The 27,262-nt window shown below is 35.0% G+C and overlaps 1 protein-coding gene across 3 annotated transcripts in view; it reads left to right on the top strand.

The window, feature by feature from the left end:
- DENND1A (DENN domain containing 1A) overlaps positions 1 to 27,262 on the top strand; it is a 229,151-nt gene that overhangs the window by 45,834 nt on the left and 156,055 nt on the right. For all 3 annotated transcript variants that reach the window (XM_026089971.1, XM_026089963.1, XM_026089953.1), the window contains exons 4-5: positions 14,317 to 14,366; positions 21,256 to 21,375. In XM_026089971.1, the coding sequence (XP_025945756.1) occupies positions 14,317 to 14,366; positions 21,256 to 21,375 (170 nt within the window). The remainder of the gene's footprint in view (positions 1 to 14,316; positions 14,367 to 21,255; positions 21,376 to 27,262) is intronic.

The raw sequence follows: 27,262 nt of genomic DNA, 5'->3' as shown, positions 1-27,262 counted from the left end.
AAATCTAGAAGAAAAGAGGTTCTAGTGTTCTGAAAGCTACTTCAGAGTGAAACCAAGATAGTGTAAATGGTAAATATATGAAGTATTTGATACTCACTTCTGAAGCATTTGATAATCTCAGCTTGTATAGAGTTATCATATTTCATCATACACAGAGTCCTTTTAAGTGAAAGCCTAATAAAACTTAAAGTAGGATAGTTACAAATATTTTGCTTGTGCAGTGACCCCTATTGACTAGGTAGTGGTAAAGTAACAGCCTGACTGGCAATCTCTGTATGGAGCAGGCAAGCAGCCCGTGCAGCGTGCAAGGAGGTCACCTTGTCCCTGGGTGCGCGTTACAGAGCTGCTGTTTCACTGGAGCCTTCTGGAGACAACTTAAGCCATGGGGACAAAGCTTTGGTTCAAGGCCCAAGAAACAGTGGATAGGAAAATCAGAAACAAGGACTAAGCCATAGGCTTTGGCTTTAGATCAGAATGTTTTCTGAATTTAGGGCATTCTTCTAGAACAGAACTATATCCTTTAATATATGAAACGGAAGGAAATACATATTCCTGATAACTACTGTTTTTACAAGACCTTTTAATATATGAAAGTGAAGGAAATATGTATTCCTGATTCGTTGCCTCATTATATCATTCTTGGCATATGTTATTAGTTGTTTGGGTTTTTTTACTGATCTTTTCTTTAGTCCAGACAGGTGAGAAGTCATTTTTTCCTGTGTATTTCTACTTGTGCCTTTCGTATGCTTCTCTAGTATCATTTTAATTAGTATAAAAAATGCAGAAACCTTTTCAAATCTAGTGTCCTTATGTATGTAATAGTGCGTACTATTCTTGTTCTAAGTGTGTTACAAGGCATTTGTGCTAGATAGAATTGCAAAACTTGAGAAATGCATGGCAAAGGTGATTTGCATCTTAATAGAACCTTGGGCATAATCTGTTTATTCAAGCTCCGTTTTAAAGTTTGAATTTACCATATCTAAGGATTATAGTATTAAAGTTTTTCTAGGACAAGAGAGTTCAGATAGAGAATATATTTAATAGCATGCTAGAGTAGCTGCTTTTAGTAGTCCTTCTGGTACTGAACAGAGTTTCATATAACATTGTAACATTCTAGCTTTGTTTATTATTTTGTATGTTTGTTTTACCACTAGTAGGCCACTGGGTGCAGAGATCATTGTAGTGGATTTGTGCAGAGCAAGACAGTAAGCCAGTCTTTGTAAGTGCCTTTGAAAAAGATAAGTCCTGAAGTCTAAGGCATGCTGAGTGAGAGAGTAATCAAATTTTTGTCCTATTGTTTAAACTAAACAGTCTAGACAGGTTCTCCATTGTTCCTGTCCCCAAAATGGCTGTCCGGGGCATCACCGAGAGCAGTACTGGAAAGCTCATCCGGTTCTGACGCCTGGCTTCAGAAACTGCGGTGCAGGGGAGGAGTGGTAAAAGTGCAGAACACAAATAATGGAGCGATATAAGACCTGCCAGTTAATCTTTAGAAGGATCCCAAGAGGTGACTTGATTTTGGCCTGTGGGTACCTGAGATAGTGTCGGACTCTAAAGTCTATTTCTGAAAGCTGTGTCAAAAGCCTGTGTCCAGAAGTTAGACAAATACTGAATAGAAAGGAGGAGTAACTGGATTGAAGTGCAGGTAAAAACGGTTCAAGCCACTTTCTAAGTAATTTGAATTTTCTTTTATATAAAATGTGAATCAATATTGGATGTTGAAGAAATACGGTTTGATTTCACCACAAGTTATTCAGCTAAGTGCAAATATTACTGGGTACAATCGTATGGCCTTTGTTATACAAGAGGTCAGACTAGATGATCATAATGGTCCCTTCTGGCCTTAAAACTCTGTGAATACATGAATAATTTAAAACCTGTCCTGCCAAACCTTATTCGTTGAGGTAGTTGTATTAAAATCCTGTGGGACTAGTCGTGTGAGTAAAGGTTGTGGGATCAGGCCTAGAGTGAGTAATCATTATCACTTTATGTTTAAATTTATTGATAAAAGTATAAAATATTCACATCAGGTAAAGATGGGATTCTTTAAAATGGGAGATGCTTATGCAGTAATATTCCACTTCAGTTCCTTAATTTAGTCATTATCAAAATAATTTAGAAAGTTCTCTTGTTTCAGTCTCCTGAAAATATTCAGTTCTGTTGCGCTGCTATAGTTCCATATAGGAACAATTTAAAAACGTTGTTTAAAAAATCATTATATATAAAAAAGTTTCTTTGTGTTGTTAAAATGATAATAAATTCAAGCTCCTAACAATATGGTAGCTATAGGCCTGTTAAAATTGTTGTCAACTCATCTCAATGCACATAATTATCTTCCTTTTTTTATAATTGATTCCTAATAATCACTTAGTTTTTAAAAGCCGTAATCAAAGGACTTGTTGATGTTTGCATGGACAAGAATACTGGAAAGTACCATCCTCTACAAACATTAGAACTTATTTTGAAACATGATTAAAATAAGTATCAGCAGGTAAATGACATGGACAACGTTGGAGTTATGAATTTACGTCATTATGCCGGAACTCTCAGAAAGTAGTTGGACAATAGCTTAGTTGACTAGAAGTGACTTTTAAATTCAGTTTTGTGAAATAACTTAAAAAACAACTGTATTGCTGAGACCTTTCTACTAAGTGAGCATTGATAATACTTTGTCTTGCAGCTTTTTTTTTTACCTTAATATGTTTTATATTGCTTTTTTGATTTAGCTGTACTGTTCAGCCTGTTGTACAAAGCGAGGAGAACCTTTTGTATTATAGCTCTGAAAGCAGTCATTAAGGCTTCAAAATTTCCTCGGCATGTGGAGGAGGAGATTGTTCTTTGGATTCTTGTTCTTGCAACTTGTCTGCCCATATCCCAGTGTATAGATGCATAAAAAATGTGATAAAGAAGCTAAAACTTCACTGAAGGTGCTGTAACAACAACTAGCAAGCAGGAAACAAAAGTATAATTTTTATTTGCAAAGCATCCTGTGGCATGTAAAAGAGCATCAAAACACACAAAACAGCTTGTGCTTTGTTATTTAAATGACAGTCATCTTGAGTTCTTGCAGCCAGGTGCTGGTGCCTGCGAGTGTGTGAAATGGAGCTCTAGAAGATTGCTGTCCCTCTCTGTTCATGATGATTTCCAAGGTGGCAGGAGATTTTGATGGTTTAAGAAGTCCCTTTGTTGTCAAAGACAGAGCTCAGGGCTTTTTTGGTGGGGGGAAGGGGAAGGTGGCTAGAAATGTGACTTTTTTTGGATTTGATAACTAGACACTCTTGTTATATGTGTACATACTTTGAGGTAGGCATGACCTTTTATTTGCATTTTATTCTGCAATGGTGAACTGTAAAATCACATAATCTGCCTATTTGTCTCTTCCAGAGGAAGAATTTTATATTAAAATGTTGTTTCTCACTCATGATTTGTTACTTCAGCGATCCCACATGTTCATCTGTGGTTTTCTGCACGGTTATCAAGTCCCTCTGCCCTCTACCTTGGACACTACTTCCGCAGCAGCAGGGTGCAAGGCCCTGTACAGTAGTCGGTGTCCCAGCGTGCAAGTGCGCAGGAATGCTCGTGAAAGGATGAGTGCTACATGTCAGGTGTACTGTATTCCTAGGTGCTGTAGCATAGCAAAACAGTAGAATGCATGTTCTGGAAAGTATATATTTTTAAATACCATCTTAGCTGTGAAAGAAGACTACTGTATAAGTGTATGCATAACTGGAGTTTTCAGACTTTTACATTATTTAATTTCTTGATATTGCATTTTCTCACAGCGGTCATCAGGAGGCATTTAATAGCATATTTACTATTGTTAATAGTATAACTTTTGAATAATTTCAAAAATGTATAGCATAAARCATTTAGATTGCATGACAACCATAACTGAATTTCCCAGATTATTTTGCGTTTGTTATTTCTTGTTCTTCTGTTTATTTTTTTAGATAGAGAATGATTGGAGAGTAACCTGAAAGGAAGGGTTTGTTGGTTGATAGATTAACTGATGTTCTCACACACAAATTTTCGCACGTGTCTGAATAGGAACCTAGAGCTGGTGGCCTATTACAAAGAAAAGTTGGAAAAATTATTCTGTGTTAACACGGGGAAGTCTAAGCTAAATTCTTTGTTTTATACTTGGAGAACTTAATATCTAAGCTCAGGTTTTATCATCATTGTATGTATCAGATGTCTTTTCTTCAAATAGTCAATATATTTATAGCTTTCAGATTTTTGATCACTGTTCTATCTAGCATATTCTCATATTTGGAAATCTGAAAGCTGTGAAGATATTGACAATCTTGAAAAAAAGTATCCTCTCATAACCTTAAATTATCTCAGGTGATTACTGACTCTGAATCATCTCCAGAAAGTTTAATATTAGAAAATTTCTTCTTTTCCTGGTGTCGTTAGTGTCCTTATCATACATCATCATTTTCTCCTTCCTCCTCATGTAGATAATTCTTAAAGAGGTATGATGTGAATGAGAATCTAAGAAAGGGGAACTCCTGAATTTTAAGAATTGATTGGCTGTTGCCCCCTTTGGATAGTCATTTAGTTTTGTAATGTGTTTCCTCATCTGCAAAGGGAAGTTAACATATGCTTAACAGAGCTGTTAAGTAACTTCATTAGTGACTGGCTTTAAAGCTCTTACAGAGCTACATATCCTTCTAACCAGCAGTGAGCAGTATCTTGGTCATAGCAATTAGAAGATTTTGTAAGAAGACAAATCAATGAATTATATGTTTCTGGTATTTGATAACACTGTGCTAGGTATATACATGGCCTTTTTTTTTTTTTTTTTAGCAGTCATGTTTAATTATTTAGTTAACAATTTTAAAACTATTCATCCATTTTCCTTAAAATAAAATAGCATGATCAAATTGTTTTACTCTTTACTTCTCAGGAATATATATTTTGCTCAGCTGTTTCTTAGGATTCCCAGTCTGTAGCATATTTCCTGCTGAGATTGTCAGTAATGGAGGATTTATGGTATGGAATGATTAACTGAATTAGGTATACACTCTAATATTTTCTTTAGTAACGAGTGCAGGAGGATATTGAAAACTAATGTTATCCTCCTACGTTTTATAATACTTTCAATTTCTATGAAAAATCTTGTCAGTGAAATGACTTAATTTTACAGTGAGAGATGCTACTATTTATATAATATGTAGATGGAAGAAAAGTGATAGCTGAAGTTGTTGTTTGCACAAGGGAAGAAAAAGAGTTGGTGGCAAAGGTTGGARTAAAAAATAGGTCAGTCTTGATTCTTACCTTTGAGTCCTAACCATAAAACTACTTGTTTTTAATTAAAATGTTTGGTATCATCATCTTCAGGTGAGTTTCTTCACACCCTTTTTCTTTAACAAAGGAAAAGGGTTGATTTTTAGTATTATTTACTATTCATTGAAATAAGCTTTTTCCCCTCATTGTTTATAATACTCTTGTCATTAATTTTTCCTTTATTTTAGTTTCCGATCTGTTGTGCCAGATGCTGCGCAAATGTATGTGAAGGCTTGGACCCAGCTAGAAGAGATTACAATGTTAAAATATCAAAACTGTATTTCCTACCCTCTGAAAAATATATCTCCTGTTGGAGCTAAACTACAATGCAGATTTATAAAGGTGTAACATAGATACAAATGGACCGAGTTTGATTTTTAGGTTTTTAATTTAGGTTTGAAGCTCTCTTTGCCTTTCTCTGTTGACATGTTATAATTGCGTGAATGAATTCTCATGGTTTGCAACATCTGATTATTATAAAGATCACATCTGTCCCAGTCTTGTCATGGATATGAATGGAAATCTAATTTAAATATTACTTTCATAATAATCTTATAGCAGCCTAAAGTTTATATTTGATAAACAGAACTCATTTTTCAGACATTTTAGCAGATACTGTTTAGAGTATTTATTTAAATATATATTTTTAAAAGGTTGGACAGTGGGTGGTGCAGAAATGATAATAAAACATGATCTTGCCCATTTGTGTAAACAGGGTCTTTCTTTTGTGAGCATGTCTTGTTAACTGTCCTTCGCAGAGCCTTACTGGTGCCTCGTGAATAATTTGTTTAAACTATGCAGTACAGGTTCCTTATTTTAGCACTAAGACTTACAAAGGCTTCTTTTAGCAGCCTTTAATTTTGTACTTATGTATGTGACATAGCCTGTGGCTGTGATATCTACTGTGAATCTGCAGTTGTTTTGGGATGAAAGAAGAAGGCAGCTGGAAACTCAGTAGCTACATCTAGCTGTCTACCTAGAGAAGGCCTTGATTTCAAGTTTATCTAAACAAGCTCGACTAATCCCAACTATCTAGGGGGATCCACTGTCAAAACAAGCAGCATGGCCCTAAGGCAAACACAACCATACAGAAATGAAGGCTGGGACTTCCAATACTCCAATGACTGCATACTGGAGGCTTTTTTTTCCTGAAAGAGAGTAAGAGAGGTAGAATTTGCATAATGCCTTTTCATTGGAAACTTTTGGAAAGCTGACAGAGGTCCAGCTTATAGCTCTGTAGCAACAATACAGAGTCTATAGGAGAATCCTTGAATGACCTAACCATATTGAAAGAAAAAATGAAAGCATCGAAGTATAGCCAAGTGAGTGTGGAAAAGAGGGCTGCTGCATTGTCTAACATCTGCTCTACTTCTCGTTAGTTTTGTTCTTTGGTATTCTATGTGGACTTTGGAGAAACCTAAGACAGCCTAACATGAATCCTATAATCTTCCTTCTGAATATTTATGTAGTGTGCCAGCCTCTAAGCTGTCCTTTGCATCTTCCTACTTCCCCCTCATTTTCATGCTCTCAAATGAGGCCAACATTTCAAAAGCTAAATAAATGTTTGTGAATGTTTATAAAAGATTTGCATAAATTTGTCCTTGTTTGACAAAGATCACTTTTTTCTTATGCCAGTTCTGAAATTTTTTAAAGGTTTCAGTGCTTGTCTTGACAACAAAGTCCTGCCTCGGAGAACAATGATTGCTGATTAAGGGGCTATGCAGTTGGAGCTGAATAGAGCATTTGAGATGATGTCTAAAAGGGCCAGTCATCTAAAGCCAGAATTATACCATTTAGCAAATGTTAACCAAAGTAGATATTTAAAGCTACATTTTTGGTGCAGTATACCTGTGCAACTGACTTATGGTAGGAAATCTTATGGTGAGAGAAGTTTGTGGTTATTTGTTAACAGCTAATAGTTCTCACATAATTTTTCCTAAAAGTAGAAGTGAGAATATTCCTCATTGTTAACTTCTACATGTTTAAAATATATTTCGTTCAATTACTATTTCGGCTTTCTGATGCTGCCATTTCTCCTCTGTAGCAGTAGATAAATGTTAATGCATGTAGTTGCAGTTGATCTTTCTGCTTGTTTATATAATTTTTCAGTTCTTTGTGGTTTAAGACTGGAAGCATTACTCTCTCCCCAACAAATGTAATTTTTGTTTGTAACATGTTAGCTAAAATCCATTTGTCTTAAGATAAAACTAAATCTTAATTTGGGCAGAGGGTTAAAGATGTTTGTTGAGGGAGATCTCTGAAAACCTGCTTAAATGTTTAGTTCAGCTTTACTTCAAGATTTGTTCTAGTGAAAAAAGTACTAGTCGTTTCTGTTCTTTTGTTCTATTAGTTGAGAGGTTGAAGTTGTCATTAAGGCAAAAACTAGAGCTACTTCTCTGACACAGTTTTTATCACATCTGCTAGGCCTGTGTCCCAGGAGGAGCTGTGTAGAGCAGTGAATTCAGCATAGGCCCATTATCTACTGTTTTTGCGTATGTTGTAAAAAGAGTGAGACCTCAGGGAGGCTTGAAGCCTCCTCCCGTGTAATGTCCAAGTCAGATTTGAAGGACTGGTGGCAGGAAAGCTTTGGCCTTGGGGTGTGAATTCTAAGAAACAGAGTCACAATTAGGTTTAAAAAATTCAGGGATTTTGAGCTTTATAATGAAATATGTTTTTAGTAATGCAGGAAGAAAAGTTGCCCATCTGTGCACACGTTTTGTATACTTAAAATATTTAAAGAATAGCAGGTCTCAATATGCTTAAGAAATGTTATTTATTTCATGCTATTCCTGTTTCCAAAATTGTGTGTGTATCTATATTTTTGTTTTGTTCTTAAATAACATTTTCCTGAGGACAAGTGGTTGCCTTCAATGAAATGATGTTCTAATTTCACACTGAATACCCCTCCCCTACCCGCCCCCAACAACATACCGGAAGAAGTGACTTTTGTAGAAAAACCCTCCCCTTATTCTAGGTTTATAATTGCTCAGAAAGATAATGGATTCTGAGAACACTAAGCAAATGGAAGAATTACTGCTATAAGGTTGTATTCAAACAGTAGTAGCATTAAAAAAAAAAGCGGCCATAAAACTCAATTGAGGGAATTTAAATTAATGCTACTAGGCACATTATACTCCTCTTTTTTGGGGGTGGAAGAGCTTTCTATAGAACTGATTAAAATTCTTAAAATATTTTGACCATTATAAAAGTCAGTAATATTTAGTACTGCTATAAGAAGTAAAAATAAGTAACTATCAGCTTATAAGCTTCTAGAAAGGTTTTATAATAGCATCAATGAAAAATGAAAATTGACATTAATATTTTAACTGAGCAATGATATTTTGAGGGAATTCATGTGTGTTTTTTAAGATGAAAAAGGATCTAGAGAAATCTTGTTTTCAAGTTTATTGCTCTTTGCTTTCTCTGCTGCTTCATCTTGCAAACTCTCAAATTTTTGTTGTGGCTTTGTGATACTGGTCTTTGCATGCAGGGTGCTTTCTTCTTAATTTTAAAATTCATTTTATAAGCTGTTTGCATTACAACATTTATCCTGAATTTTAACTGTATAATTACATGACATTTGTTAATTCATGTGAATAATCTGTCATAATAATAACTTTAGCAAAATATGAAGTAATATAATAAAACTAATAATAAAGTGCAAACTAAGGTTCAGATCTTCAAAACAAGATTTACTGAACCCTGTGTTGAAATTAGTGATTGAATCTGTTGTGCTAGCATTGGTTTATTACATCTGATATTCTTTAAACAAATTTTTGATGTGTGACTACCTTTTCATTGTAAGCAGTTGCTTTGTTAAATGTTGTCTAAAATAGTATTCTTAGCAAAACATTTTATTGAATTTCAGAGAGATGTTCCCTTTCCTTGGAAAACGTACATGAATTTCTGACCAACTCATGAATTTATAGTGTTCTAGATTATTTTATACTTTTTTTTTTTGTTTTTTTTTTTAAACATCCTTTGGGCTTTAAATGGAGTTGTCATAAACATTGAGTTGGTTATTAGGGTGAGCTGACAACTACTTTGAATTCTTAAGCCTGTTTTTCCATTGCAGTCAATTGTTTAATTAATTGTTAGCTTAAAATTTTCAGAGAGATGAATTAAATATAGAAGCAGTTTACAGTTTTGTGGTTATAAGGCGGATTAAAGTACAACCCAAATTTTGAAATAGTTGGGTAATATTTTGCTTCAGTTAATGTCTTAGCACTCTTTTATGCTGTATTAACATTTTTGCTATATTTAAATTTGATGTTGTTTCTTAGCAGATATAAAAAATATGCAGAACCTTTTAAAGGTGAATTTGTCTGTTAGTTCCTAATTTTTACTTTACAGTAGTTCTGAGTTTTTAAAACTAACCCGTTTTGCTCTGTAGTTGTCGGTTGAAATAGCTCTCACAAAGTCATCCATAGTTGCTTGCCCGTCAAGTCAAGGAGCCTGTTACCTGTCCTTGTATCCCTTGATTATCAGTTCTCCGTCCCATGCAGTTGGCTTTCGTTGTTCTCTTTTTAACCCCTGCTGCTCTCCAGTGTCCCCTTCCTTTGTTAGTCTCCTGATGTGCTCTTGAAACGCTCTTCGTTTCCCTCCGTGCTAAGGGATGATGGGTTTCATGCCTATTTCGTGGATTCAGAGGGTATCTCAGACTGGATAAGTTGAAAATTATTTGTATTTCCATCCTCTCTGTTTAGCATTTCACTTACGGCAGCCTCACCAATACTTCACCTCTGGTTTAAGGTCAAGGAAATAAAACTCACTTCATGTTCTTTTTCGTCACTGAGTCAGCTCTCCATGGAAAACCCATCTTGTTTGCCATGCTCCATTCTCTTGTAATATGTGAATTGTTTTCTTCTAAAAATGTTGTATGGACTTTCTGAAATATGTTTTTTTCCATGGCATTCCCATAGCTGAAATTCTTGTCTGTATTCTGGATAACCTTTTCAACTTCGTCTTGCTTTTCCTCAGGTTTCCCAATAGGCTTCCAAATACGGGTCCCCAACCTGTTGTGTTTTATGTGGTGTATTGTTTCTCTTCTCTGACTCAGATTAATATTTGAGTGTCTTGCCCTAATCATTCATAATGTTTCACAGATCTTCTCTGCCTGTTTTAATTTTGTTTTACTGCAGTTTCTACTCAAACTTTTCCTGTTTCACTTTGAACCTAAGAGTAGACTAAGTTTGGAACAGTCTGCCCCTCTTATATAAGACTCAACAATTTGCATATCTTTTTTTCAGTGCATTTTTTTAATTTATTTAATCGTACCTGTAGCATATGATGTTTGTTACTGATGTTCATTTGAAAAAGAGAAATAAAGCAGTCCTGTATACTTAGAAGGGTCTAAAGTTCTTCCACTGACTTTGAAATGGGAGTATATAGTGAAAGGTGGCGGGGAGGGGTTGTTTTTTGTTTTGTTTTTTAAAGACTTGAATTAAGATGCCCTTTGCACTGGGTGCATATTAAATTCACAAGTGAATATGCAAGTATATTCTTCAGCAGCAATCAACTTTCTCTGCTGTCTACTTATATCAGTACATAGACAATCCAGGATGAAAGTTAAGTGTGCATTTAGCAACCTTGCTTTGCATACCCGTTTAAAGTGTGTGTGTGTGCGGGGGGGATATGTTTTCACCGGCTGCCTCCCCTTCATAAATTGCTGCGTGACACAAAAGGGCTGAACACTGTATTCCTGGCTCATTTATTTTGAAAACTTTGCTACTGAAACCAAACTTAATCAATGAGCTCTGTGTTGTCTCCAATAAGTTATGTACTGGCTTTATTGATTGGGAAGGATTTTAGAAAACCCGTGTGGGGTTTATAATGTCAGCAGTGTTTTGATTATGAAAAGAGCTGGAACCCTGGGACATGGAACCAGGTGGTGTATGTCCTAAAGCCAGCGGTGCCACGGCTAGGCTCGGTCCCCCAAGGGACGCAGTTCATGCCCTGCACTTTAACTGTGGTGCTGGGCTGCTATAGATGCACTTTTTGCTCATTAAAATGTTAAAAATCAAACCGCATGTAAAAAGATTTGTGAAAATATAAACTTGGGGATTGATCCAGAAAACTGGCATGTGATACCCTAGAGACACTGGTTTCAGCTACGGGGTAATTTATGCTTTATCGGCTGTGTGTCCTGGATTGTTTTTTTTTCGTTTTTTTTTTTTTCCCCTGCTTCTTCTATTTTTTCCCCCTTTTTAGGGGGTTCATTTTAGAGCAATTTATGTATTTTTTCTTTAGGAAAATATGCATAAGGGAATAAAGCAAAAAAAACAGGCTATTGACACTACCTCTATCTTTCATGTCAGGTAAAAACATGAAAAGGATCATAAGATGTCACGGAGGGGTTCTRGGTTTTGTTTTGTTATATTTTTTGTTAGGATCCTAAAAAGATGATGATCCTGCTAGGCTTTAAGTAACCACCCACCTAAACAGGTCTGTAGGAAGATGTATTTTATGTAGACATTGCTAATATATCAAAATGAGTAATATTAAAAAAAAAAGTATGATTACATGCCCAGTAACTAGTCTGTAACTTGAGCAAAAATTGAATTGTTCTCCAATAACAGTATTTCTTACATGTAAAGTATCAGTATCCTTGCTAATTAAAATGTGATTCTGTATGTGATTTTTTTTTTAATAGTTAAAACTTAAAAAATGCCTCTGTGATTAACCTGAACTAGTTGGTTGCCTCAATTTTTTGAGCTGTAAATCAAGCAGATAATTCTTTGCATATAATGAGTGGCAAATTATGTATGGTAACATTATAAAACTTGCATAATTCTATTACTGAAAAGTTTTATTTTAAGAGACAAAGACAGTGTATGGCAGTACAGATTAAGTATATTGCCTGTTTAAGTGAGAATTTCATTTTCTGTTTAGGAAGCTATAAATATCAAGAAACAAGTGCAAAGTAAGTTCTGTGTGATATACTGTTATCCTACAATACTGCAATGCTGATGAGATGCTRAAGTGTTTCATCATGTGAATGTTTTTACTTGCAGTTACAATAATTATTTAAATCTTACTTCATTGCGGCAATGGGAAGAATATATTCTGCCATATTGAGATGACTGTGATGAGCAATTTAACAGCACTGCCTTGTTATCATTTAACACTGTTTTATTTCAAAATTCTATGTAGCAGCTGCGTGGCTTTATTTCTAAAAATAGCTTTAGATATGCAGTCATTATTTTGAGGAGAATTTTTATTGATAAGGCCAATAAACATATAGATACTTCACTCTCTTTCAATTATAATTTTGATTCCTTTAAAATATTGGGTTTTTTTTGCAATTTATGAATTTATTTTTCAGTTATGAGTAAAGGACAACTGTGTAATAATTAAAATTCATGAAAATAAAGTTTTAGTGCATTAGCAAGCATATGAATTTAGGGTTTGATTCAGCGATCTGAATCGTGCAGCAGACTGGTTAGATCCCTGTGGAAGTCAGTGAGGCTCTGCACATGGGTGAACCCAAACACATGAATAATGTCTTTACAATCAAGTTGTTATTTTATATCAAAATACATATTTCTGCAAAGTTTACTCTGAAATCTGTATAGTTTCTTTGCAAGTTTCCTGCTGAAATAAAAGGAGACTTCATTGACGTACATGGCAGTCTTCAATATATCTTTTCTTGTTTTTTAAAAAACAAAAGGTGGTTAAATAATCTATCAATAAACTGGCAAGCACTCAAAGCTTCCTTCTCTGTTTCTACCTGAAATCTTGTTTAAAAACTTGCCACATCTTTGTTGTCAAGAGATTTCCAAAGTAGAGTCTGTGAGCAGTTGAGCCTGAAACCATAGCTAAGCATGGGAGACGCTTCTTTGAATTATGTAGGCGGAACATGTTCTTGCAAGGGAGTCAATATGTTTTCTGCTTCATTGAATAGGTTATTAGATTGATGTAGTTTATTTGTTGAATGATGGAATTGGTTTTAAAAATAAATGAAGCGAGAAGCCTCAGTTTAGTTATTGCTGATAATTTATCAGATGGTTTATCATTTAGTCATGGTGATCTTGTTTCAGTTTAAGGCAGACGTATTATTTACATTTCAGGTGCTGAGATATGTAAGTGTGAAGGGGAGAACAGGCAATAAATTGGTGGTAAATGTTTGCAAACCTTGTAGCCCTTATGGTGGATTACATAATACAGAATTCAAACTTTGGATATAATCGAACAATATAGTGTAAACAGATTACTCTGTATATTTTGAGACTTACATATCTTTCTGGTTTTGCCCCATTAATGACAGTATCTGTTTAAGGTTTTCAAGCTGAAAATGATTTTTTAATTATAAGCATTTCTCTCTTGATCATATTTTCAGACTTCACCCTTACACTTTGAGATCATACAAAGGTTGTATTTAAAAGTTTCTCTAAGTCTGAGGTACTGCTTTGCAACATCTAGAACATAGTTTGTAGATGAAATAATTTGTGTTTATTTTAATATACCTTATTTTAATCAGTCTATTAACACTTCAAATTTTATTTCAAATAGTAGTACACAATGTTAAACATTCCTACTATGAGACCTATTGGCTTTATCTTTTGTTATTTATCTTGCTGATGCTAGGAAGCATTCTCTAATCCCCCAGACCTCTGTTCCTAGGTAACAGGCAAAAGCTGTGCCAGCAGAAGTGGTCCTGCCAGGCCAAACCCATGTGGTTTGGTGTTATTCACTATGATCCATATGGTCAGGGTAGAGAGTGTCCCTAGAGAGGTGTTAACACTCAACAACCCAACCTCCTCCTACTCTTTGGAGAATTGCTGGATGGCTCCTGCTGCCTGCCCATGTGTGAATCTTGATTAATTTTTCATTTTTAATGAAGTTTGATCATGTTTATTATTTCACATGATTGACTGCCTGGTACTCTTTCCATGTAATTGATAAAGCCCATATTTCTTCATCTGTCTCCTGTTTCTTCAGGGCAAAGTTGTGAAATTGTGCGATGTGGTTAATATTAGATTTATTGGTCCCATTAGATGTATAAATTATCTCTTTTTCTCTCCACAGGAAGTTCTACAGACTTTGACCAAGTTTTGTTTCCCCTTCTATGTGGACAGGTAGTGTTAGATTTTCAAACTTTACAAGAAAATAAGCTTGTCAATAAAACCGCTATAGAAAATAAAAACCATACCATTCTTAATGTTCTGTCTGTTTGACTGTGATTTAAAGCACTCAAGTGCAAAATATAGTCTCAGTATCCCTTTTTCCTGGGGTTTTTATGGGCACTATCAAAAAAAAAAAGTTTTAAAAGTTTGAACTGTTCACTGGCAGCAATAAAAGTGCATTTTGTTTCAGTTTTGCATAGTATTTGGATGTTAAAATGCTTGAGTAGTAATCATCAAATATGCAATATCAAAACTTTTGTATACATACATGTTTGATTTCTTAACTGCCAAAATTTAGACAGAATAGACAGAATAATGAATTATTAAATGCTTTACATTTAAAGGCCTTTTGATTTTGTTGAAATGCTGGTGGTTTCCTTGTGGCTACTTAATGTGGCTTCTAATTTTTTTCTGAAAATAAAGTAACTTCTTGTGGATTTGACGGGAACTGTGTTCCACTGAGAATATTAAATTTTTGTAATTTAGAAAACACCAGAATGAAGTTTTTTTTAGTTTTGTTTTTACTTTGAGTTATTCTTGATGATATAATGGAGAGCACAAACATTCAAATTTTAGCAGGATGCACCACTGTTCCTGTCACATAGCAGCATCATTTAATTGGTTAGCGTCACTTGTCTTGCAGCTAACACTCCGAATATTTTTCATTGCTAAAATTGACATTAATTGTGATTAGACTGTTAGAAATGTGTTTTTTCTCATTTCAGTGGAATTTGTGATACTTACAGTAAAGTGATTCTCTTTGTAGATCACATCCATTTTTAATCTGAATTATCACTTATTGTATGAGCCATTGTTTACTCAATTTTTTTATCCCACAGGCCAGCTTGAGCAGGTATTTTTAAGTTATCTTGAAAGACTCTTCACTAGTTTCTGTGAATGGAGATGAAATCTCACTGTGCTTCTTTGGTCTACGTAGTAAAACCACTGCTACACTTTGTCCTCCTGCGTAGTAATCTCAGGTTGGGGGGAGCCGAAAGCTTGAACTGATCATGCAGATGATATGTTCTTTCAGCCCTCCAGGTGGTTCCTGCAGATCAGGGTTGAGAGACATTGCTGAGGCACTGTTGGAGACAGTTTTTATTACCAGTGCCTGTGCTGTACCCGATTTGTACATAAAGAGAGACTTTGAATATCTTGGGCTGTCAACATGAGCTACTTAACCAGTGCTTGTTGACTCAGGTGACCTTGAAAAGCTGCAAATACTTCTGATATTTTAAAATAAATTTTGCTGATCTTTTTTCCTTTCTTAAGGGGAGGTATATATTTTTCCCACATATATGTTTAAAGGAGGTTTCCTTTGTAATAGAAACATTTGTGCTTACTATGTGTAGGTTGTTTTTTTTTTTTCCAACAAAACATTTAACATTAGAACATTTTGAAAGATGGGAAGGTTGAAAACCCATATGGAGTGCAAATGAGAACATAATGAAAAGTGAATCCCATTCCTGGAATTCTCTCATTTCACCAAGTATCAGAAGCTGGAACCAAAAAGACTATAAGCCAACCATTTTTCAATGCTAATGAGCGATTGTGCCCTGTAGCATACTTAGCAATTTAAAATTGAGACTTTCAATATTCCACAATGTAAAGGGTGTCCAAAGTTAAGGATGTGGCAGCTGAGAGGTGTGTGCTACTTTTCTTCTCCTAGATGTAAAAATAACTAAGTGGATGTATATGGACTGTATGGATATACGTCAGTAAATGCTTATTGTTATGCCTTTTATGATGCAAGTTTGACTCACGTTTGAACCATATGTGGGGATTAACCTTCCAGTTAGAGCGAGAAAGAAAACTACATCACTAAATGCAAATGTATTAAATGCGACCATAATAAAATGAAAAATACAGTGCATCTTATGTACAAGTTGTTCAGCTTTTAGCTACTTCCAGGTTTAGAACTGGTCAAATATCTGTTTTTAGAGGCTATTTCTGGAACTCAGCGAGTGACAAATTTGGACTACTCGATCTTTTCTTTATTTACTGTCATCCTACTACTGATTATTTGTTTATGCATTTCTTATAACATTTAAAACAGCTGTTGAAAGTATTGAACGGCTGGCCTCGTAATGAAATGACCTCAGACAATGCTTTAATTTCCCCTCAGTATTCTCACTGAATATTTTTTTTTCTGCAGTGAGATGGAAAGAATTTACTTTTAGAAATATTTTCTTCAGTTATATGTCAGAAAAGTTGTACAGTTGCGACTTACAGAGCAGATTAGCACTTTCCATTGGGATTTTAACCCACTGCATGTGCCTGAAGAGCAGTATGTTGGATCAAATTTCCAGTTACTGTCATTCTTAGTCCTCAGGGTGAGTTTTCTTTATATTGTGTTTTGTTCACTCTGAACAGAAAGAGAGACAAACATTAAACCAGTTTCAGTAAGGCATTGTAAATATTTGGATACTATTTCCAGTTAACTAGATTTTCATTTTACCTTGTTGTTAGCTTTAACAGTTGTAATATTAGAATCTCTCTATAATATTGAGAGGTTTTAAAATTATTATTCTTAATGTAATAGTGGAGATACTTTCTGATTGTTCAAATAAATTAAGATCATAGGAGAACAACTTCTGTGGGAATAATACTCTGTACAGGAGATCTCTCCAGGATCTCTGGAAAAATGATCAGTATGAATTATGAAGAACAGATACTGATATAAGCAGTGAGAAGTGCTTAGCTTCTGAAGAATTGAAACTACCTTTTCTTTCACTAACTCACAGGACAAAGTACCATTAACTGTCATAGAATATAGGTTTTTAAGTCCTGCTTAAATGATACCCTCACTTTATACCCTTTCTTGGAAGTACTTTTACTTAGGGAAGTTTAATTTACATAGCCAAATTCTGTGTAATGTGCAGTGGCACACTAGGCTTTCAGTGGAAACTTCTTGGTGACACTTCAGTTCACTGACTTTGAAGAAAAACCATTGTTTAACATCAGCAAATGCTGAGAAAGTATGTAAGGCTTCATATGTGCCTCTTCAATGTCTGCATGTTTCATAAAACAGGGTAGCAAAAGCTGAAGCAGTACTCTGGCTTTCACCAGATCACAACCTTAAATGATGATAAGACGTCAAGATTATGAGGCAAATCAGGATCTTTTGAAGGACGTATCTCCTGCATATCTAATCGTTCTCTGTGCTGAGAGTTTTGGTGCTGAGACACTCTAATTTTTTTATGTGGAAAAAAATGCATGAATGCCATAGATGCACAAGAGAGGAGCCTCAAATTTCCGTTAAAAACTTAAACATTTTCAAGATTATGTAAAAATCTTTCTTCAAAGGAGAGGAAGCAATGCAAGCAAGATACAGTAAAATTAGTGTACTTCACTGAGCTTGATGGAAGTAGCTCCTTCTTCCCCATAAGTGGTAGGATTTAACTAAAAGTTATTGGTCATAGGCCATTAACCTATCAAATGTGTTCTGCTGGCAATGTTCATTTTGAATTATAGTCAATTTAAGTTGAATATACTCAATTTAAGTTGATTTTATGTATATATGTACTCATATTGTTCATGTTTAGCATAAGCTGAAGCCTACAACAACTTTAAATTCAGTGTTTGTTGAGTTACCAGTTTTGTCAAATAGCAAATAGTGAGAGGAACTGAATCAGATCCTCCCAGGTGAGGAAATATTCTTGCAGACAGGATGAACTGCTTCAGAAATGGTCTTTGAAGTGAGCCTCAGACATGAAGGCATCAGAATCCCTTTAAAATGAGGAAAAGTCTTGGTGTTTTGTTTTGCTTTTGTTCTTGTTTTCCCACTCAGCCTTCATAAAGATATTTTAATCAGATAAATTTTCCATGTGAGAGAAGTGGTCAGAAACCACCGTCATCTAATTGCCTTTTCCTTGAGGTGAAGGACATCTAAAGCTCCTGTACGTACCTTACTGAAAGCAGAGTGAACCATGAGTTTTCCTAGTTTTATAGCCACAGGACCAAGGCAGAGCTGTTCTCCAACTGCAAGAGGGAGGAACTCCAACTTAATCAAATTTCAGGCCAGGATTAATTTTTATTACAGTCAGATATAGCTATTCATGGGAGATTTTGAAGATCTCGCTTCCCTCCCCTTTCCCCAAACCCCAACTGTTATCTGCACATTTAGAGATGAGACTTATGGTGCTTCCATCCTGCTAGGCTCTAAATAGAATTCCTTCTCATTTGAAAAGAGAGCTATGGATCTTCTTCGGATTTTAGGAAAAAGCACCTTTAATGGTGGAAAGTTTGCTTTGTTCTTTCTGAATCTTTATTGAATCTAACTGGGGCCCTCCCAGTGGTCTGGACGTTCTGCAGCACTTATGGACAAGTGTAATGAAGAAGGTGTTTTCCCCCCACCCCTCCTTTTTTCCCCCTCAGGTGTTTCTTGGATGCTCATGATTTAGGAGTCATTCACAAACTAATACAAAAGGACAGATGCTGAAAGTTTTTTCTCCTGAAGAATAAGCCACAAATAGGACAGCTTATTTATTTTACATAAAGCATTTTTTTCCAGGCTTTTCTGTTTTTTTATGGTGATACTCAAATTTTGAGATGTGTCACTACAGTTGGACTGCAAAACTGTAATAAACATGGGATTCTTCTCTACAGACCTGTAAATAATTTTCCATGTCTGATGTTAAACCTACATGGATTTCTTAATTCCTTAAGAATTCTTTTCAACTTCATCTGTGGTTTCATGCTTTGGCAGGGGTGGGAGGGATTTTCTTTTGCCACCTTACAGTGGCAGTGCCTAGTTATAAATTTTCTTCAGGAATGATGTGGATGAAATAGCTCCTATTTTTTTTTTTCTTCAAAATATTTTAGTCAGTAAATACTGCAATGAATGACTGTTTCAAAATATATTGTTCCCCTCTTTCCCTCAGCAAAGTCTTGCAAAAATACTTTGGTTAGTGTATGAATAAGAAATCTGACTTTTTCAGCCGAAATAGTAAATGAATGGGCTAGTTTTCTGTATGAAGTACTGGCAACTGAAACTTAGGCAAGACCTATCAGGAATGTTTAGTTTGTGCAAATTATGTAAATGCAAGAATCTTTAAATTTGCTTTGGAGGAACTTACCAACTTGTCACAATCGTTTAATAAAACAGCTTCTCCCTGCTGCAAATGAAGAATGTTTGTTTCCCTGTTCCATAATGCTAATTGTCAGCTAGAATGCTATTTCTCACACACACACTGCTCTCAACCTTGTTAAAATTAAGCATATAATCCCCTTTTAAAACACCATACTAAATCACCATAGTAACATTGCATCTAAGCTTTACAGATAAAACGTAACACCAGTAAGGGAATTTTTGGTATCCCCCAGCAGCTCTCTATGTTTTATAGAAATGTTTGCTCTGTTGACATTTAGCATTGGGTAGGATGATAGTACTTATACTGTCTAATTCTCAGGCTATTGAAAAGCTTAAATTTCTGTCTTTTTGTTTATCTGTGAATTTGGAGAAGTTCTTGGTCTCCATTCCTGCAGTGTTTTTTTTTTTTTTCTTCCTTGGTTGGGATCCATCAAGGGATTCTTACTTCTAAGCTGCATAGTGGAATCTTTTTGATCCTGATCCCAATTTTGTTTCTGAATGTGCCTATTTTGCAATGTTTTCGTTAGGCTGAGTGTATAGACTTGCACATAAATTGCTTATTGCATTGTAGATGGCATCATAGAAGAGAATATTTGCTCACTTTTAAGGCTTGTGACTTAATTGGTTGAGTGGCCATGAATTTAATGTACTTGGTGTTTTTTTTCATGTGGGTAAGATTGACTAGTAAAGATGCATATGTAAATGCTGGTCAGTTTTACCAGTTCTCAGTAGACCTAAAATAGACTAGAACATAACCTGAAATATTTCATGGTAGTGTTAATTTCATAGCATTTTAAAGTGTCAAATAGATTAAAAGCCTGAATGTGAAAGTTCTCTCATAAGTATATTGTTCCTGGCTTCACCCCGAATGACATATCTGACAGTAAAACTACATCTCCACAAACTTGGAGTGAATTTGGCATGGATTTTTATGGAATTTGCCATCAATGTACCTAAACTTTTGATTAGCTTTAAACAAATGTGGTAATACCTGAAGAATTCAAAGGCTTCTGTCCATAATGTTCAATGTCTTTCATTTTGATAATAAATTGTATTTTAAAAGTGCTGTGCTTTAAATGTAAAGCATCTTATTTTGAAAAAGTTGTTTCAAGCATCACCTTCTAAGCAGTAAAATACTAATATGAATTATAGGGTTTTTTTCTTTCTTTTTTTTTTTAAGGTGATATTTTGAATCCCTTTTTGTGTGTATGTGTGTGGTTGTTGTGAATGCATAGCTGCAAAGGAGAGTCATCTGGAATGGTTCCAGTTACTGGACATTTTGGAGTGATGTTGTATTTGGTGTACGTGCAGAATTGATACATGAATATAATGCTTGTACAAGTCAATATACAAGTGTTAAAAACCAGCATGTTACTAAACATTATCTTGCTCTTGAACTAAACTAATTCTTGAACAAAGAGTAATAAGAAATACTTTGAATTATGTGAGAGAACACAGGTTTGGTTGGTATAGTGTGTACTGTATTGAAGATACCTGATAGTCGTATCAGTTTTTATTTAAAGATAAATGTTTTTTTTTTAATATCCTCTCATGCTTAAAAAATAGGAAACCCCCTCCAACCCCTTTGCATATTTAAGTTTCTAAGGGTGTATATTCTCAAAGTTAATTTCTCAAAAAGCTCTGCTGAAAGAGGAAATGTTATAGGTTCAATGACTTAGTCAGATTAGATACTTGTGACACTGAGTTAGCTCAGCATTAATTTTTCCTTTTTATTCTCTTTATTTTCAGCCATGCAGTTAACCAAGTTGGCCAGAACTTTACATTTGTGCTTACAGACATTGACAGCAAACAGAGGTTTGGATTCTGTCGCTTATCTTCTGGGACCAAGAGCTGCTTCTGTATCTTAAGGTAAGTCTGTGGTTTGGCTTTTGGCTGACTCTAGGAAACAATGTTTGACTTTACTTTGTTACACTGCAATTATAATTTCCAGCTGTTCAAAATTATTTTCCTATCTGGTCCTCAAAGTCACTGCTCTTCTGCAGAAGTGGTGCAAAATATCTTGCACTTTGAGTTCTTCTGTAGATAATTATATTTGTTTGTAGTCAATGTTCTTGGGTTAACAATGTGAAAAAAATCAATGTCTCTTTGCAGTAATTTGACATGACGTAGCATGATGGCAGCCGTTATCTTTAACTGTCACAACTGATCTTGTTAAGACATTTTGTGGACATTTGTATATCCAAGTTTTATTAACAAAGCATCTGTTGGTAACTGAGAGAGTGTCTAGCTGATGCTGTCCACATCCTGAAAGTTTGTGTGAATGAGCCTCATTCTGTCTTGTTGATGGTTTTGTGGATTTTGTCCTGTAAAGACTGATAATGTAAGTTGGAAACAATGTGTTTCACATAGAAGAGGCAATGAGGTTTTACCAATTTTGGTTCTGATGACCTCCCACCGACATGCTGGAATATAGTCCTTAATTTTCTTTTTATATTTGCCGCAAAAATTATGCATTTATACCAATTTATTAGTTCTGCTAAGAACTCTTACGGAAGTGAAGATTTTCACATGCTGTCTTATGTGTCCCTTTTTAAACAAGTTTAATAGTGGTCTGCTTTCTGTTTTTTCTGTTAGTTCAGATTTAACTATATGAACAATCAGCTAGGTGATCAGATAATCGCTCAAGCAATCCCAGAGAAAACAAGGATAATTTGCTTTATTTTACCCATTGTAGACTTCTGTCCCAGTCTCTGAACACATTCTCTGCTTGGTCCTTCGCATGAGTGAATCCAGTCTAAGAACAGGAGGAACTGGTCTTTGGTTTAGGAGTACTGTATGTGTTGGCAATGGCAGAATGGGACCTTCTGCATATATGTTATGGAATATGACTCCTTTGGAGAATTTCAGAGATAATATTGCCAAATGCGAGGGAAACTATTTCTGACTTGATTGGGTTATGTATAGCAATGCCATGGAGTAGATTTTGGATTGATGTTTGTAATTTATAATGAATATTTTAGTGCCATTTGTACCAAAGTCAGATGAAGATATCAAACATGTTGCCTTATACTTCAGCATCAGAGTGACAGGAGTGATCTGCTCACTAGACCTTCACTGAAGAAGCTTAATATTTGGAGAAATTGTTATGAAAACTACCAAAATTACTAATTAATTGTGTGAGAGGCAGGATGACAGGTGTTTTCTCACTATCTTCATTCCCTGTTTTCTCTAGTAGAGATTTCAACTATTATTAGCTATGGCAATCCAGCAATATGGACCGTATGCTGAAGACAGGAAGGTATTTCCCCAGTTGTTTTCCTGTAGCTGTTATCCTACATAACTGGGGAGCTGATTTGCTCTCATGTGGGAAGTGTCTGGTTACAGAAGGTAACTTTTCCTGCTTAATGGCAAATTAAAGGGGAAACACAGTTTAAAAAGAAAATCTGAATGAGTAGTATGAATCCCTTCTTGATTTCTCCTGGATTAGAGCTCTTTGCTGTCAGCTCCCTTATGTTGAGTGAATGCCAAGAAGAAATGGAGGAGTTATGTTGTAGTTAAATGCCTTCTGCTTCAACTCATAACCAAAAAAAAAAAAAAATCAGTGCAGTTACAGCAGTGGATGAACTGGGCTTGTAGCATCATTCCTATTGCCTCTTTTTCCTGTGAACTCATGAGAAAATGAAAGATCATCATTAATGCAAATTAATGGATGGTTTAGAAGATAATGAAGAATGTAAATCAGCATTACACAGATTCACTTTCTTTATTCCCAGGACAGCAGCACATATTGTTAATGTGAATCTTTTCAGTGTCCTTTATGAATTCAAGGACACCGCCTGGTAAAGGGAGACTGTTACTCCAAGTGGGGATGGATGGGTCAAAACAGGCTGAAAAATGTGAGCATGATATCAAAAAGAAACTGGGGGTGAAAACAAATTTTTTTCTTAGGTTATTTAACACTTTTAAAAACCCAGATATTTCATATAATTTGTTGGCATAAGTTCCATACTTCATTTTTTCAGAATAAAATATATATGTAAATGATGACTATTATAATCCTTTGCACTTTTGAGGATAAGAGCAACTTGGTCAGAAGTGCTAGCTGTATTTATGCAGGATTACATGTAAATCCACCTCATTTTTCTAGTAATAAGCTGATTAAATTTGCATCTGCACCATATAAATCTAGTCAGACCTTTGTTAGTATGAACAGCAATTGTGTAATCAGTTGACAGTTAAACTAAGCTTAAGCAGTGAATGAGCTTTTCACTGAGAGTCTTGAACTTTTTTCTGCCTGTTCTACTTCAGCTTTCCTACCTGCTTCAAACAATTTATTTTTCAGAATTTTTTGGTTAGATTACTTAAAATTTGTCCTTCTCACCTGTTACTGAGCTAAAAGCATTAAATTGACCTGATGTACATTATCAGAGATTGCTGGCAGCGTTCTCTGATATCTGCATATGCCATGCCTCCAGTAGCTGCTCAGTGGACAACGGGATGGCAACAAACTTGTAGTTTTCCTTGCTGTGCTCAGCAATAATGTGAGAATGAAGTGATACTGTTGATTACCAGAGATGACATTCAGATGTTTATCAAACAGAGATTTTAAGGATCTGTCCATGGCAAATTGGTTTGGAGATGGAAAAATCATCACATGTTTAGGTTCCTCAGTGGGTAGGCAGAGGAGAAGAAGGAAATTCTTTTCACTCAGCCTGTTTTGAAAAATTTCAGTAGAGCCCTGGAAGCAAAGTTGAGAGCTGAGACAACACTCTGAAGTCAAGGTCTGGACTTGGAGTTTTAAAGTAACCCAGAGACTTTTTCATGTGGATGCAAAGTGCAGTAAGGCACCTTCTTGGAGTTCAAAAGCAGTAAAGTGATCTGCATGGATGTAGCTCCTGCTGTCAGCAGAAAGTCATTTCCACATTACAGAATAACTCTTGGCTATTTTAACCAGTACTGTTTAGGAAACTGCTTTCAAGATAGTTTTCATAATTGTTGCAAGAAACAGCAACTTTATTTTTGGTAATATTTATATATTACCGTAATTTGTTGTGTTCCTGCTGTGGATAATATCATACAGATTTCTGAAAATTAGTGACTTTGAAAGCTGCGTCTTCTAGGTATTCTAGGATTTTCCACTAATGCAGAACCACTGAGTCTGTCTGTTTTCTAATTCTGTTTTCTTTTTCTTCTCTTGATTTSTAGCTAATCATGAAACTGCAATGATTAAATGTTGTATGTAACGGTGGTTATTTTCTCATAGAGCTCTAGGAATATTATTAATTTCTGCATTTCAGACAGCAGAGGGCAGACACAAGCACAAAACCAGTGTCACAGATGTTTTGGTGGTTTTTTTTGAGGTTCTAAACAGCAAAGAGAGGAATTAAAAAAAACACAATGAAGATATGATTAAAAAACACTAGCTCATTGCTTTAATCTGACTTTGCATCGTATTTGGGATGGGATTTTGAAGGTGAACAATATACAACGTTCTGAATTTAGTGAAGGGCTGTAGTTGGGAAAAAAAGGGGGGGGGTACCCCCAAATGCTGTTGCTTAGTCTTCTGGGACAAATTCCCCAGCCCCCCTAATCAGGCGTGTTCCTTAGTTTTGTTCTGTTATTTGTATACTCTTTTTTTTTTGTTTTTTGTTTTTCCTCAGTTTTCTATGCATTAKTTCTTTCATCAAGGAGAAAGAGTCTGGAAGGCATCAAAGATGTTCAGAATTTGTTCTTGATTGCTATTTCCTGCTAATTGCAGTGTACTGAAAGATGATGTAAACATACTGATCTACTGATGTAATCTCAGTGATTAAAAATATCTTGTTATTTCATATCTTTCTGCTTTGTTGTATTCTTGAAGCATATAGATACTTTTTGGTTCTTAAGAAGTTTGCATGCTGAGGCTGTTAATTTTAATTTCCTCGTTTTTTAGCTTTAGGTCACCTTACTGGCTTGCTCATCTTCTCAAACTCCTAGCAACCTGAGCTGCACTAAACTCTCTTGAAGCCATTGCGTTAAGTACCTTACGGACACTGTTTTCAGTGGCTCGGCTCTGTATACTACTTGAGCTAACTCTTGTGATCTAGAACTGTAAACAGCACAGACATTGTTTGATTTAAATGTGAGGAGAAAGTAATATGGAAAGTAATTTGTATTACTATCAGTAAGGGTATTGAAAGGAATAGAGTTTTATTTTGCTGCTTGGCTTCTCAAAGTTTAGGTCATGAAACTTTTGCTTATGATCTGCTTTTAGGGGGAGAGAATTGAAAATCTCATAGCTGAAATTACTGCAAGCATGATAGTTCCTCTTGTACTATTTCTCATGTTCTGAGGTTGTGTAAAGAAAATGAAGAATATAGGTTGTATAAAGTTATGAAGAGACTGCTGAACTTATGAATTTTAAATTGTACCGAGACATTAAAACATGTTCTTGTAGGAAGACATTATTTAACACTACCTACGAGTTTTCATTGTGGCTGGGTTACTTGCCTTTCTAACGTCTGTGTATTCTAGAATCTGAGATTCCCAACAACTCTGTGTGTGCAGTTGAAAAGGAAGAAAAAACTCTTCTTTAGGAATGTAAAAAATGTTGATAACTCAGTCTGAATACTTTTTTTGATACTGTTACTGCAGAGTGTTTATTTAATACAGCTAACAACTCTGTAATTTTTTTTTAAGTTTTTTTTTTTTGATCTTTTGTCTCCTCAAATATTTCCGGCATTCAATAAAAGGACCCAGTCATTGATGTTTGGAAATTTTTTTCATCATAGAAACAGATGAGATCTAGTAATTTCTTCAAATGGCTGTTTATTTTGTATTCTGATTATTTAATCTTTAAAATAAATGATATGTTGATGAAATAAACTTCTTTTAAAGCAATTATACTAAATAGCAATGTTGAATGCATACTAATATATTTAAACATGAACTGGTTTAAACATGTAAGCTGGTGTAATGATTCCAGGTTACCTGACAATGAAGTGACAGTTCGCATAGCTCTGTTTTGGTATAGCTAAAGTTTACAGATATTTTCACCAAGTTGACCCCAGCATTAGATAGGTAATTCTCTTATTGGGAACGTTTATTTGAGTTTAAAGACAAAATTTAGCAGCTTATTAATCTGAAAAATAATTTTTGTATTGATTTAACTGAACTTTTGTAGTAAGTAAGGTTAAGATGGAGTGTGATGGTTTTGCTCTGTGGCAGAGTGGTCTGGAAGTGAAGTTCTTGCTGTTACTTGGTCTGTTTCCTCGACCCTTATTTTTCAGTTAAGTTTCTAAGGTCAGTAACATGAAAAATTGAATGAAAACCACCCTGAACTAAAAACATGTTTTAAAAAAGAACAAAAAAAAAGCCAACCATCTTGTAGTATAATATAGTAAACATAATAAAATTTTTCTAAAATTTTTTGAAAAAATTTACTGGGTTGTGTGAAACACTAAATTCTAAATCCAGTCTAGATTATTGGATTACTGGTATGATACTTTTTTAAGATCTGTAAATTCTGTTATGATTCTTCACTAATTCTGTTTAAATATATTTTCCAGGATGTCACAAAGCTTATAAAAGATTATGGTTTATTAATTCTCAAATTATAAAGCTAGACAGAATGTCTGTTACTGTTCTCTGTTTTAGTAGAAATCAAATCCATAAAAGCTGTGGTGATCAGAAGTCCATGTACTTATCCATCCATGCAGATAAATATTTTGTCTTGTTAACTGCAGTTTTTCCACAAATGTGATTTTGGTGAATTTGTGCTGTATTTAATTTGCAAAATGTCTTTGTTCCAGGTATT

Source organism: Apteryx rowi, unplaced genomic scaffold, assembly GCF_003343035.1.
Source record: "Apteryx rowi isolate R43461 unplaced genomic scaffold, aptRow1 scaffold_120, whole genome shotgun sequence".
Lineage (NCBI taxonomy): Eukaryota > Metazoa > Chordata > Aves > Apterygiformes > Apterygidae > Apteryx > Apteryx rowi.
The sequence above is the reverse complement of the archived record's forward strand: the minus strand, read 5'-3'. Positions and strand labels throughout refer to the sequence as shown.